We start from the raw sequence: 14711 nt of genomic DNA on the forward strand, positions 1-14711 counted from the left end.
AATAAATCTTTCTGATGCTGAAGCAATCGCCTGTCTTCATCCTGGTCCTTTTCAGTTACCAACACAAAATACTGCATTTAACTTTCAACTGCTTAAAACTTTAAGCCTTTCAACAACTGATTACAACCGGATTTTCTCCAGATGTATTACTACAGTTCCTATGATCCCTATTCAACATTGGCTATATGGGGAGGTATAGTTTAGTATTTCTGAGAGTTAGTTGATGAAGACCTAGTGCATTGATTAAGAACTTTGGTTGATCTTTGGTTGTCTGAAAAAAGTCTCTCTTGGGATTTTATTAGTCTTGTTGATGGGGATATTTTTCCTCCCGGATAGCAAGGCTACAGTTGTCATTTCAAGTACTAATACCACTCTATAAAGCCTTAGTAAGACCACACCTAGAGTACTGCATCCAGTTTTGGTCACCACACTATAAAAAAGATGTTGAGACTCTAGAAAAAATACAGAGAAGAACAACCAGGATGATTAGGGCTCCAGTATTTGAGGGGCTGCCAAGGAGGGTGTCAAGCTATTTTCCAAAGCACCTGAGGGCCAGATAAGGAATAATAGATGGAAACTGATCAAGAAGAGATTCAACCTAGAAATAAGGAGATTTTTTCTGACAGTGAGAACAATCAACCAATGGAACAGCTTGCCTTCTGAAATTGTGGAAGCTTCATCACTTGAGACTTTCAAGAAGAGATTGGACTGCCATTTGTCAGAAATGGTGTAGGGTCTCCTGCTTGGGTGGGGGGTTGGACTAGATGACCTAAAAAGGTCCCTTCCAACTCTGTTAATCTGTAAAGTCATATGGAGATTTTTCTAGTACCTCAGGCTTTTCTCCTTCCTTATTATTATTATTATTTAAACAAATCCTGTTCTTACTTTCCATTTGGTTTTGGAAATGGTACACTTTAATGTATAAAATATACAACACTTTTAAGCTTAATTCAAATATGCTGCACCAGCTTTTTTTGTGAAAATGGGAAAGTCCTTTCATGTGAGCTTTGCAATGAACACAGTTCATCAGGTACACCAACTTCACTGACAAAGGAATGTCTCACCCCAAGAATGTCAAAACCCTCCAACCAAGAGTTAGCACAACTAATTAAGCAGACTGGAGGCTGACCTTTGAGCCATGTTGACATTGCTAATACACCCCATGCAGGGACACAAGAACATGCCTTTTACTGGATGTAATGACCAAATTAACTTCACTTTGTTCCTGGCTCCAGTTCATCTTTCTCTGTGGCAAATGTTTGAGACTTCTGCTACCACAAAAGGAGAGAAATATGAGTCATTTCGGTGTTGCAAGTCTCAAATCAATTAGAGCCAGTTTGGTTCAGACAGATTTTGTTTAAAAACTGGCTTGATAGACGGATGGAAGGAATCAGTTGCTTATCTAAAGCGGGAAACTTTAGATACAGACCATGGAAACTTCCAAATTTACCTGCCTCCTGCCAATGGTTACTTTATTTAGAATACCAGTAAAAATAAACTGTGAATACACATACACACACACACACACACACACACACACACACACACAGAGAGAGTTTGGGGACCAGTAATTATTACATTTTCCAAATATATTGCAACAACATAAAGAAATCAGTGTCAGTGTGGCAGAAGATAAATTCAAGGTATCTGTCTTCATTTATATTTATATATCTACACACTGGTTGAGTTGTTTAGCTGGGAACCAGAGGAGATGATGAGGATATGAAAACAGATCCTTACTAGATTTCCCATCCTAACTTGCCAAGCAGCACAAAGAATGAAGTAGCATTTAATACTCTGACTCCTTCCAAAGACCCATTTGCTTCCCATCTCCTCTTTGGCTAAAAACAGACAGGTGATGACTTTTGGAGGCAACAGGATATTCAGACATGCATAGTTCCAAAACTTGAGCAATATAGTTCTTAAACTATTTGGGAAAAGGCAAAAATAAAGAAAAATAAATAAATGTTTTTGTTTTGCTTAAACCAATAATGTGGCTAACCAACAGTAGAGCTGATGTAATCAAACTACCAGTGTACTCAAGTCTTGTTAGTAACAGCATAATATGAATAAGACAAAAACCCAAAGAGAAGGAAATTGATAGGCATCATCCACTATAAATAGCTAATTTTTTAAGCTGCCTCTTATTGAAAACAACATTGAAATTGGATGCAAAAAGCTGCATCGGGGAAAAAAATGTAGGTGTGTATTAAGGGATGACTTTCTGTTGAAATAATTCCTTACTTAAAAATAAAGCATTTCTTATATAAGTTATTATGTAATCACCCTGGCTGATTCATACATGTAAAGAATATCCTATCGTGAGATAACTCTGTCTTCCAGCGATGCTTAGTTCAGTGTGTGGACAGCTAAGTGCCTGAGGTAAGGTCTACTTTGTGGTGCTTGTTTGGGTGGATTCCTTACTGACAAATCAATTGAAAAGCGTCCATGCTATCAAAAGGATGACAGTATACCAGTAGAATTAAGCTATCACCCCTTAAGGTTGTCAAATTGTTTTTGATTGGTAGGGGAATTGATATATATTCTTGCAAGTTCACCTTTCAATTCTGTGCAGGTAGGACATTCTACTTGGAGGCTGTAATTCTGAAGGTAGTAATGCTTCATCTCAAAGTGTGCAAAGCATTCACAAATTCTTAGGAAGGCAAAGAAAGAATCCCTTCAAATATTCAGAAATTCACAGGGCTTTTTCAGTTAACAAGATCTCCATAGTGCATCACATACATAAGGATTAACACAACCAAAGCCAATTCATTGTGAAAGTGAAGCACTTTTCACAATGAGAAGTCTTTTCAAACAATATTTCCTTTCCCTATATTGATGATATACCACTCTCTGTACATATGGACTTCATATTGCATTTATTTATTACAAAGATTTGTATGCCTTCTGATTTATCGTACTCTATGTGGCTTACAATATTAAAACCCTAAAACCAGAATAACAGCACAACAGCGATTTCCAAGCACAATCTTCATGTATGCTACTTTTATAAGGGCTTTTCTGAGGAGCAACACCAGTAATTTTCAATGCTGTTGTTGCTTTCTATGTTGAGGCTCACATACACTGTGGTTGAAGTGAGTTGCATCTAATGGCTGGATGAAATTATTGAAAAAGATCTGTTGAGTCACTTCATCTCTGAATCTGAATAGGTTAACCAGGTGATCTATTCTTTATATAGTTGTGGGTTTTTTTGTCAAATATGACAAGTATTAAAAATGTAGCACCACAATGTATTCTGTTTGGCAGCTTCTTCACAAAAATATTTTCTTTTGTGACTTTCATTCACATGGAATAATTCTATGCAATAGCTGGAATACTTATTATTAATAGTTTGTTTAATAAGCCTAAAAAATACAAAGTTGTTGTCAGATATTTTAGTTCTATCTTGTTAATAAAAGACACTTATGTAATATTTTGATATTTTTCCTTTGGGAAGAAGATCTTTTCCTTATGGTGCTGACAAGTTCTAGGAACTTGTACAAAGCAATTGCAATTATCTCACTGAGATCCTGCCAATAGAGATGGAAATTGTAGAGGTTTTTTTTCTTCTTTTCTCAATTTATATTCCTGCAATCCTTTTATCTAGGATTACCAAATCTGGGCTGCAATAATCCAGATGGCCACTAGAAGTCAGCAAAGAGATATAGAAAACCTTAATTACTTTCCCTCACCTAACGGCCTTCTGAATTTTTGTTACCCAATCTTACTAAACACACACATACACACATTATCTTTGGAGTAAAGTTTCTTTCTGAAACAATTCTGTGGAATAGATAAATTACCATTGGACTGCAGGTTCAATTTTTATATATGGGTTGTCAACTCTTGCTAGAGAGTATCTATTAAAGAAGCAAATCAATGTTTCAGAAAAGTGAAATTCCCTACACTTGGATGTTAATCCTATGAGCTTTTTCAGGTTCAAGGAAAGTAATGGCAATGTGATTTTAACTCCTATGTTATTTCTCTTTATCCAATAGCAAGAGAGACAATCCAATGAAGTTAGACAATGACCAATGTTGTTCAAGCAACTCTTTAAAGTGGACAAATGATATGTGAGGGGCTTTGGGGGAAGGGGAATGGTAATATGATGACCCAGGGTGGGATACAAAACAAGCACAGTCATAGAAAACAGGTGAAGCCCCTTTTATTCTTTCAGTTTGCTTCCAAGCTCTGAATATCTTTGACGAAGACAAAAACACTCCCACACGAACAGTTACACGAAGAAGGAAAAAAGCAACACAAACCAGGCAAGATATATGTCCACAGATAACACACACTGGGAAGGACACCAAACTCAGCGAGGAACTATAAACTAGAGTTATTTACACGCTTTGTTTCCAGTGTTTGCCAGTACGCAGGTCCATACTCTTATTCAGTTGTCACAGCTGCAGCCCATGAAGAGGATCAAGGCCCTCTCCTCCCAAGTAGACCCCATTTCTCCCTTATCCTCTCCTCCCTGCATGCCCTAGGATGGTTAGGGGATGGGCCTGGGTCCTCCTCTGACTGCTCAGCCAGCCTCTGCCTTTCCCCAGCCTCCTCCACAACCGCTGGAGCCACACTTTCACTCCCTGTCAGCTGTTCCTCCTCTCCCTCAGAGTCAGTCTCCACCAGGGGCATGACAAGTAAGCTGTGTAGAAACTTTCTTTTTAGAGAGTCTTTCTTCTCATATGGTCAATGCCAGGTCAAAACCTTTCCATTATCCAATCTTTTTAAATTTATAGTAGTTCTGATCTCTCAGATTTAACATCTGGGCATTGAATTTTCAGGATCTACAAACCGTATTTAAAAAGTCCACAATTCTATTATCTATTTTTAAGTTCATATGATTTTGCATTTCAATTGTTCATGAGCTTTAATTTGGGACAGCACAGAAATGTCACAAATGAACCCATGAAAGAATCTCTAGAAAATGTGAGTATGGTTTTTTTGTATCTAGAACTTTGCAGAAAACTTTATGCAGAAATTCTATACACTGCTTTTCTACCAAACTTTGAGGACCTCACAGTTCAATCCTGAGCTACAAATATTCTCTTCTATTGGTACTTCCATTTTACTTGTTTAGTTTCCTAGCTTATTAGAAGTTCATTGCAAAATCTTTCACTTGTAAAATTTTAATTCTAGATGTATTTTGTCTTTTCAAGTCTAAGTCAAAAGTAGACAACAGTGCTTTAAGCTGGTATATTTCTAATCGGAAAAAGAGCTTTCTTTTTTTCCACTGAAAAGCTGGAAAAACTGAATTTTTTTTTAGACAAACAAAACTTGTGCAGGAAGATGCAATTTAAACAATTATCATTCAGTGAAGGAATTAAAAAACTTGGGGAAAAAAACTCAAGCTAAAGATTGTTCAGATATCATGGACTTAAGTCAGTGCTACAAAAACAAATTGTTCCCAGCAATGTTATGCATCTCTATCCAATACATCTAAACAAGAGTTTGAATTAATAGAATACTTCATCCCTTGTTTATTTGATATATTTGTCTTCTAAAGTTCCCCTAAATACCACAAAAGGAGTCAATGAGTTAAAAGCTCCCATTGCTGTCCTTATGACCAGACATGGTACAAAGTTTCTGAATAATTTTTTTAAAAAATATATCACCCATGTTATTTGCCATAGGATGCTGACTTAGAAAGGAAAAATATTAGCTCTGAATATTAGAAGGATGTCCTTATATAATAATGTTGATGTAATACTGTGTATCTCAGAAAGGAAGGAGAGCTTAAATTTAAGATACTCATTAAGGAAAGATGAGACAGGAAAAAGATTTTTGGTTGCATAACCATATTCCCAGCAAATTTATTTTAGAAGAACCACTTGGGAAAAGAGTATTACTTTTCGAGAAATGTAGTAAACTAATACGAGAATTGCAACCTTCTGGATGGCCTTGAACCACAGCAGCCCTGGCCAGCAGGACTAATGAAAAGGATGCTGGGGACTATGTTGGTGCAATACCACTGGGCAGGCAAAGATTTTTCACGTGTCTTCTCAGTAGATTTTAAACTGAATATAGATTATAGATAGTCCTCAATTTATGTCCATTTAGTTCACAGCAGTTCAAGCTACAATGGCCTCAGAAATACTTGTTTACAACAGGTCCTCAAAGTTGCAAGCATTGCACCTCCCTTACTCCTTCCAGTAGCCGCTCTCCATTAGTAGGGTCTAAAGACAGCAACTAAGGTGACAATGGGAAAAGTTGAAACTCAGATAATCTATGATCCCAGCATGAAGCAACAGTCATGGCTTTCTGAGCAATCACAGACAATTCATCATGGCCAACAATTTAGTATGGTCAACATTTAATCTATTTCCAGAATTTCTAGTATAATCCAAAGAGGTAAACAAATGTACTTGTGACACTAAATTTCAGCTGCACTTTGGATGTATTGTATTAAATTTCACCAGACATGAGATCTAGATAGTTATCAGAAGAGACCTGTGGGTAATTTCTCAGGCAAATTCTTCCTTGGATGGAAACTACTTGGCAAATGTACTACTAAAGAATTTCCATACCTACAAACATCAGAAACATGCATGGAATGGTTTTCCTTGTGACTCCCCAGGGAAGCAAACCACTTTGAAGACACAGGATAGGAGGAGTATTGATGCTTTAAATTTTGTTGTTGGAGAAGGCTCCTGAGACTACACTATTGTGGATAGCCAAGAGAGCAATCAATCCAGAGTTTTCATTTCAGACACAATGACCAGGCTCAAATTATCATGTTTTGGAGACATTATGCAAAGTGCTAGCTCACTTGATAAAACCGTAATGGTTGAAAAGGTGGACGAAAAGAGGACCAAGTAAATAGATTCAATACTATCAGTTCAGGACCTGTAGATATATTCAATAAGATGGACAGATTCAATTACAGCAGTGAGAGGTGCATCATTAGACGATCTGAAAGGCCAGACTAAGGACAGATCATATTGGAGATTTATTTATGTGGCCACTAAGACATTGATCTGATGATACATGATCTATCAATCAAAAGAAAAAGAAGAAAGCTTCTACTTAAAGAAAGAAAAAACCCTCTAGTGCTTTCCCCACCAAGGATCAACTGGCACCATCCTTTCAACTTTCCAGAACATAGAAGTTATGTTCTGTTAAAATTTATTAAAAGTGAATGTTATACCTTATGTCTCAGTATCTATGGCTCATACTGCATTATTGAGCCAAATAAATATTGTTTATATGACCTCAGCATCCAGCTGGAGACTATCTCAGCTTTGGCCAAGGCCATGCTGCAGTGATAAAGACTGTATGTTGTGTAGTGCATGCAGTGAAATAGATACAAGTTGTTCTGTTTGAAGCCACATATGAGCTTGCTGTTGAAGATCTAAGAGCATATGATTAGAATGGGTATTTCCAAGATTCCTTCAGCCTTTCAAGGGTAATACTGCAGAAAATTGGAAGCAGTGATAGGTTTAAGTGGAATAAAAGATACATCTCCAAAATATAGCATGTTGTTACACTGTATAGAAGATGCACATATATGACACTTCTGTTTTCTTTGGAGAGGATGATGATAAATCCCCAACTAGAGGAAGTCCCCAAGCATTTTAGAACATGTTTTAGAAAATTTTGAGCACTATGTTTTGACACATAAAATATTTCAGTTGGAGGCTTCGGTTCAAATTGTGTCTAAGTTAAAGCAAACAACTGTGAGATTGGAACAACCATGGATAGCAGGATTACAGGCCAGAGTCATGTAGTTTTTACTGTTAAAGATGAACATGTTAAAACTAGATAATTATAGAATTGACTTATAAAAAGGGGGGATTGTAGAGCTGCTTTGGTAACATGCAACCATTTACAAATAACGGCTATGGTTGGGAGCACCATGCTATCAAAATAATATGCTATGGAAATTATGAGTTTATAAGGAATAGAATGAAGAATTGAATTATTTAGGCTAAAGAAAAAATATGTCCTTGATATGATGGACTTTACCCTTTGATATTGTTGCCCCACACTTGGAAACCACCATTAAAAAGGGGGAAATAAAATAAACTTGCAAACTTCATATTGCTAGAAGCAATAAAGTACATAGGTATTATCTGTGCATAATATAAATGTGTAGAGCTTATTTATGGGTGAACTGGGGTTTTTCCCTTTCAGAAAATGAAAGGGGGTGATAGATTTCGGTAGATATTGATAAAATTAGAGTCAAGGTTGCTTTATATACAATGGATTGTATATAAATGCACCTATGGTCAGGGATCTTTTAGAAATATCACTGAGAGCCCAGCCAACAGTTGACAATATGGAAGAAGAAGACAATGAATCAGTATAACCTTAATAACTGAGTGGTAAGGGCAGTTCAACTGAAATTAAGAACTATCTCTCACATTTGACACCTGCAGTACCCCTGCCCTGTTCATAAGCGCCAACAGGTTTGTTAGTTTAATGAACTCCCCACAATCTCCAGGTCTTCCCATTTAAATTTCAAATTTCACCCCTTAAAAAAGAAAAACAAAAGTCTGGGATCTGGGAATTATTTGGTTACCAGGTGAGGCACCTGTACAAGATAGGTGGTGGCAGTGAGGTCAACAAGCCATAATCCTAGGGGTCAGAAGGGAGGGACCAGGTGTAAAGATTTAGAAGATTTCTGACAAAATAAATTTGAGGCTTCCCTCTTTCAAAGGTGATTTAAATCTGCAGGTGAATTTGTCTGTTAAAATTCAATTCAGTTGCTTTGTATAACTTGTAACACCTTTAATGTGATCTATCTCCTACTATTATCAGTATTTGTTATACTGTATATGATTCCATACAGAAAGTTGGGGTTGATTTTAAGTCAAATGGAAGTCTAAAAAGACTTACTCCAAATAAAGAGTTAAAAATAGACTGCTGAACGTTGTTTATGTAGAACCTGCCAGATTCTGAAGATCTACAACCAAAAAAGTTTTCACCAGCCTTCACTAAATATATTCTATTTTAGCTTATATAGCCAATGGGAAATTCTGTAATTGTACATATTTATTACATTATTTTGGATATAAACACTGTGCTAGGTTTCTACTTTTCCTCTTATGACTAACACATTATTTTTGTTTGCTCAGCTTGCTCATATCAATTAACTTCTGTAGATCTGTCACTTTTAAAAAAAAAATCAGCAGTCTTATCTGTTTTTTCATTTAACTTTCTTTTTAAAGATAATAGGGTAGGATAATATGTCAGCTGGCACAGATGTCCTGATATTTTATCCATATAATCAGAAATGTTCACGTACTGATTTCCAGTTGCCTTGTCACTTGCATTTGTTCTTTTATGTTCTGTTTTATGAGATACAGCTTTGACTTTTTTCATGCTGGGGATGAACTCAATGGTGTTATTATAAAAGTAAATCTGAAAACAGAAAGTATTCATTTTAATTTATCCTTAATATTTTTGCACACTCCTTTATCATCTAATAAATGGGTTCTAAACTTCATTTTCTTTTCTTTTTTTTTGGTACTTTTTGGAAATCTCATTGCTATTTGAGATATGGTATTCTGCACAAAACTGAATCTGGAAGGAATTCTTTAGAAAAAACATTCTTAAACAAATATTTTTACAGAGCTTATATCTCTCAAATGTCTTTTATTCCCCTTTCGATACACATTCAGTAAAGTTTTACAGCTCCAATAATTTTTTTCTGTACTTTGCTTAGCTTCATGCTTTTAAAGATATTAGCAATCTCCTTTCTAGCAATGTTCAAAAGTACCACTACGTGCTTCACATTTGTTACCTTCTATTTCAGGAATCAGCAGCTTTAACTGAGATTTCTAACTCCTTGGAAATGTTTAAACATCTATTCCTCAGATTCTTTTGCTTATTTCGCTGCTATTTTTGCTGAGAAGCTCCAATATTTCTTAACCTTTGAAAGTAGTATGATGTAGTAAATAGTCCAGATTTGCATTTATTATGCTGCATGGGACTTTTTCACAAAATGAAAAAAAAAAAATCCTCTCAATCCCCATTAACAAAGCAACATTTGCTTAAAAATATTAAGCAGACAGAATCTCCACAACCAATGATTGCATATAATCCAAAATGACTTCTTGCCTTCATTGGTTTTAGTTGCTGGTAATAGTTCAGGCTTGGTTTCTGGCCCTGCTTTTAACATCAGCTGTAACGGGTTTCTTTATTTGGGACTTCCAATGCTCATCCTGCTTGAGGCCCATTAGCTGGACCAGATAGGGTGGCTGCTGGCAGGCCTGCCCTCCCCTATTTTGCAGGCTATGTTTTGTCCTCTTTTCACCTCTGCTTGCATGTGAGCTGAGTTCAACTCACCACGTTTTTTTCCAGGCGATTCATGACCAGATGAATCAGATCTTAAGGAAACTGTTATGTAAAGAAGCCTTTGGTTTAAAAGGAACTGTTGGCCCTATGAAATGCAATACTGTTGTGGAAAAAAAACCCAAAACAAAGAAAAAAGAGATGGGTGGGACCTAATAACGGTCCAAATAAATAAATAAATAAATTTAAAAATACTTCTCCAAACTGGCCAGCATGGCCATATATAACATATATGATTTCGTTGTACGAGGTGCAATGACAATAAAGTAAACTAAACTAATAAGGAAAGCTGAAAAACAATCACAAAACACTTAACTGCCCTTGCCACAAGAGGGTAACTTATTTATTAAGAGAAAACCAGTAAATTGTGAGCTCATCTGGCTAGAAATTGTGAATTATACAAATGACTAGTTGTTTCATAGTAACCACTTAGCAGAGCTATGCTCCTACTATAAAAAGTGTTTGCTGAGATTTTAATTTCATTTACATACACTATGCCCCATAAAAAATTGTTTATTTTTCTTCCCAAGGCCAAGTTGCAGTCTGATGTGTAAGTTTTCCAATGACAGTTCCAATAATCAGTTATTATAATAATAATAATCAGTTGTTATTATATTATTTGTATCTTGTAGCCATATTTATGTTTCATACATTTTTTATTTATTCAGTCAACACAGAATGAAATACATAGCTTAACTTTGCAAGGCAGATAACTGATATGGCCAGTTTATGATATTCATGGAATGTTTTGAGTTTAACAATGAAAAAATAGAGCAAAGAACAGTTTTTCACATGCAAAATGGCATTTTCTGTACAAAAATATGAATTTTATTACAGGATAACTTGGGATCTAAATTATACAATTAAAGATATGGTATTAACTATTCCACTGAGTAAAGAAGAAATGTTGTCATATGAAGCATCTTTATTACAAGTTAGTTAACAAATGCTAATTATGGAACATATATAAAATAATTAAAATTCCTATGGGTAGTGTATATTTTTAACAACTTTAAAACAAACACAGTCATTATTTTACAAAGCACATAAAAAAGTACTTCATATACAAAGAAAAGTACATGAATGTGCAAACACCATTTTTTTTCACAAGTGGTAATTTATCAGCTGAAAATGCTAGAAAAATCCTTCATTTATTTAAGTTTGGAAATCCAAATATATTTAAAAAAGAAATATTTCCTATTTTTTGTAGTGTGAAATCTGCATTCACTCTTCATTAGAAAAATAGGGAAAATACTGGTTTTTTAAAAAAGGTAAACAATTCCAGAAACTGAAATCCTACAAGTGAAATCAGTTTGTTTTGTCAATACTGGCCTGATTTGCAGGTAATGCTAAACCATGGTTTAATATTAGGAGGAGGAACTACTGAGAGCTTTGGGCCTCTGGGCTCCCCTTTTCTTTTTCTTCTCTATTAACAGTTCTTGATTTAGTTTTGAGAAATCATAATTTAAGGTTCATAATAATAAATTGTGGTTAATTTGAACTCTGGTTAGTAAAAAAATAAGCTGTTTGAAAAACTAATGGCTTGTTATAACCAACTTTAGTGAAGATTAAATCACTGTCCGATTTGACTCTTAGAATGGAATTTCATATGAAAGCTTCCAAGGGAAGGGATTCATTCATCAGTCCAAGGTTTGCAGTGAGATGTCCTTATTCCATTAAACTTTGACTTAGCATTACATGTGAACTCAGCCATTAACTTACAAGTGACGTTGCTAAACCCTAGAAAATGCTGGCTAGTATAAACAAACATTGAATTATTAATTTTAACATATTTACTTTTCAAAGAAAACATATTCTCTTTCTAGGGTTGTTACACTCAAAAGTCACTATGTGTTGCAGCAAGAAAAACGTTTATTTATTTTGGTTTGTAAAAAAATTGTCAGAGTTTTTTAAGATGAACAAACACATTGGCAAATGTTAAAAAATCTAAAAACATTCTTCCAATTTATGTGCAAAAACATGTAAAGTATCAAATTACATCACATCAAGCCAAATTATGTACATAACATTATCTTAAATTGTTGTTATCTTGCTAGCATTTTGCTATAAATAATTTACTTCTCTCCTTCAAAATGCCTGTTTTCAAAGACTTCAGTGCAAGTTTGTTTCGTTTAGTGCATTTTTTTTCTTTTTACAATGAGCAGAACAGCACACAAGTTAATATACAACTTTTGTATTTAGCATTCCCTCTTCCTGAGGCCTGATCTTGGTTTCCATTCATCTATAAAGATGAATTAACTAGTAGAAAAATGGCAAGTTATTTCTCAAGGCAGACTGTTCGGAGAGTAAGTGGCAGAAAAGAAACCATTTCTTTTAATTTATGGTGCCTTGAGTGTGCCTTTTTATTGGTCTCCAGGGTTTAAAGGTTTAAATAACCTCTTTCTCAGAAAACACTGCTAGTCTGAATATGAATCCCTTTTTCTAAAATAGGAAACTAAGAAGATTAAAGATAAATAAAGGAATATTTAAAAAAAACAAGTGTTCTGCTGGATTATTCATTCCTGTGTCTAGAAAAAAGTTATCCTGCTGGGATCACTTAGCCTGGAATTGTATTGAAGATTAGGCTTTCTGGACAATGAGGTTAGTTTGTGTCTTCCAAATGGAGAACGAGGCATTATATAAATTATGAACTAATTATAAAATTTCTTTTAATTATAAAAGAAATATGATGTTCTGAGCACTGTGGCTGAAATATAAGGCTGTTCGAACTGCAATAAACAATTCTTCTAGGAAGTAAGAGTTACTCAGGCATATCAACAGTTATTTTTTTAAATGATGATAATGAGAGCAAAAATAAATTCCTTATTATGCATCTGAAATGCAACTCTGTATCCGGTCCATCCACTGGTAGGCACTCTGTGCATCTTGCGCACAAAAATTATATACTCGTTTACTTGTCTTTAGCTGCACAATTAAAATTAAAAGATAAAAGCAGTATTAATTTTAGAACATACTTGATTTCCATACTTCATGCATCCTATTGTCATTACAGTCTTTGCAGCAGCAGCATTGCTCTCTACTCTGTTCTCATGAACTCCAAAAGCCTACCATTTGGAACAGAGAATCATGTCTATAAATGCATGGGAAGTTTGCAATGAGAAGCTGCAAACAAATCAAGATTTTCTACTATATTAGTAGTCCTCAACTTAAGACCGGATGCTTAGCAGCTATTGAAAGTTACAATAGCCTCCCAAGGGTTACTTATGATTCAGATTTGAAGTTCTGAGCCCCCCCCCCCATTTATAGTTAGTTGCAGTACCCTATAATCACAGGATCTCAATTTACAACTTATTTTTTGTCAGAAATCAGCATTTAATTCCGTTTTCTGGCAAAAACGTCAATTGTGAATGATGGATTTACTTATGGACACTGCAAAAAAAAAAAAAGGTCATAAAACTGGGTATGGTCATACCGAGATCTGCTTAACTATCAGAATGACTTGCAGCCATAATTTCAGGTTCAGTTACGGTTGTAAGGCAACTGTAGTTCATTGAAACAATCAGACATTTCCCCCTACTTTTCTCAGAAAATAAGTGTACCTAATAAACAGACTCATCTGCTGCAAAAAGAGAATTCTCTCTTCAAGTAGCTTTAAATGCTGAGACAATTTAGTTCCTTGGAAATTGCTATCCTTTCCTGTACAACGGGAAAGGTAGCAGTCTTGTAGTCTAATATGTGTTACCTAGACCATACAGCCTAGGGATTAGCTACCAACTATGGTAAATGAAATTTCACAACTAAAGAAAGTCAGGGAGAGAGATTAAATATTTTATTTCCAATATATTGTTTCCATCCCATCTTTTCCTGCTTAATTCTAAAGTTGTGCTTAGCAATCCTTTTATCTGCTTGTTGACTGTTCAAGAGCTCCCATGTCTAATATGTGTTAAACATTATTTTTTTTCTTCATCTAGTAGTCCATCCAATATCAAGCATTATTCTTCACAGTTTTCTGTAATAGATCCATTTCACAAATTTTGGCCTATTAATTTGGGCAATCCTGTAACCCCTATAAATAGCTGGTCATAAGTTATGAAAAAAAAGGAAGTATGGAGTCTTTGGCGCTTGGTGACTTTTGTGCAGAGGTTTCATTACCTAACTGGGTAATATCTTCAGTGCTAGAAGGGAATGGAGTTTGCTCTCTGTTAAATATAATAGCTCATAACACAAAATAGGAAAAAGATAACATGTCATGCATCAAAAAGATCTCTGAAAAACTAATGAACTATTTTACTTGTAACCAAATGACATCAACATAATAGCCAAATCAACTGAAGCCCTACAAAACATTTTAAGTAAACCAAAAATCTAGCCCAAGAAGAAAAAGTAAGAGTCATCTACAACATAGAGTGTAAGTATTGCAATTGCCACTGTATAGAACAGACAGGCAGAAG

The 14711-nt window shown here is 35.1% G+C and overlaps 1 protein-coding gene across 3 annotated transcripts in view; it reads right to left on the bottom strand.

Annotated features, from left to right (window-relative positions):
- Positions 1-10936: 10936 nt before the first annotated feature.
- SBF2 (SET binding factor 2) overlaps positions 10937-14711 on the bottom strand; it is a 220791-nt gene continuing 217016 nt past the window's right edge. For all 3 annotated transcript variants that reach the window (XM_026706467.2, XM_026706466.2, XM_087921093.1), the window contains one exon: positions 10937-13224. In XM_026706467.2, coding sequence (XP_026562252.1) covers positions 13126-13224 — 99 coding nt within the window. In that variant the 3' untranslated portion in view covers positions 10937-13125. The remainder of the gene's footprint in view (positions 13225-14711) is intronic.

This window comes from Pseudonaja textilis, chromosome 1, assembly GCF_049901715.1.
Source record: "Pseudonaja textilis isolate UNSWEBS1 chromosome 1, rPseTex1.2, whole genome shotgun sequence".
Lineage (NCBI taxonomy): Eukaryota > Metazoa > Chordata > Lepidosauria > Squamata > Elapidae > Pseudonaja > Pseudonaja textilis.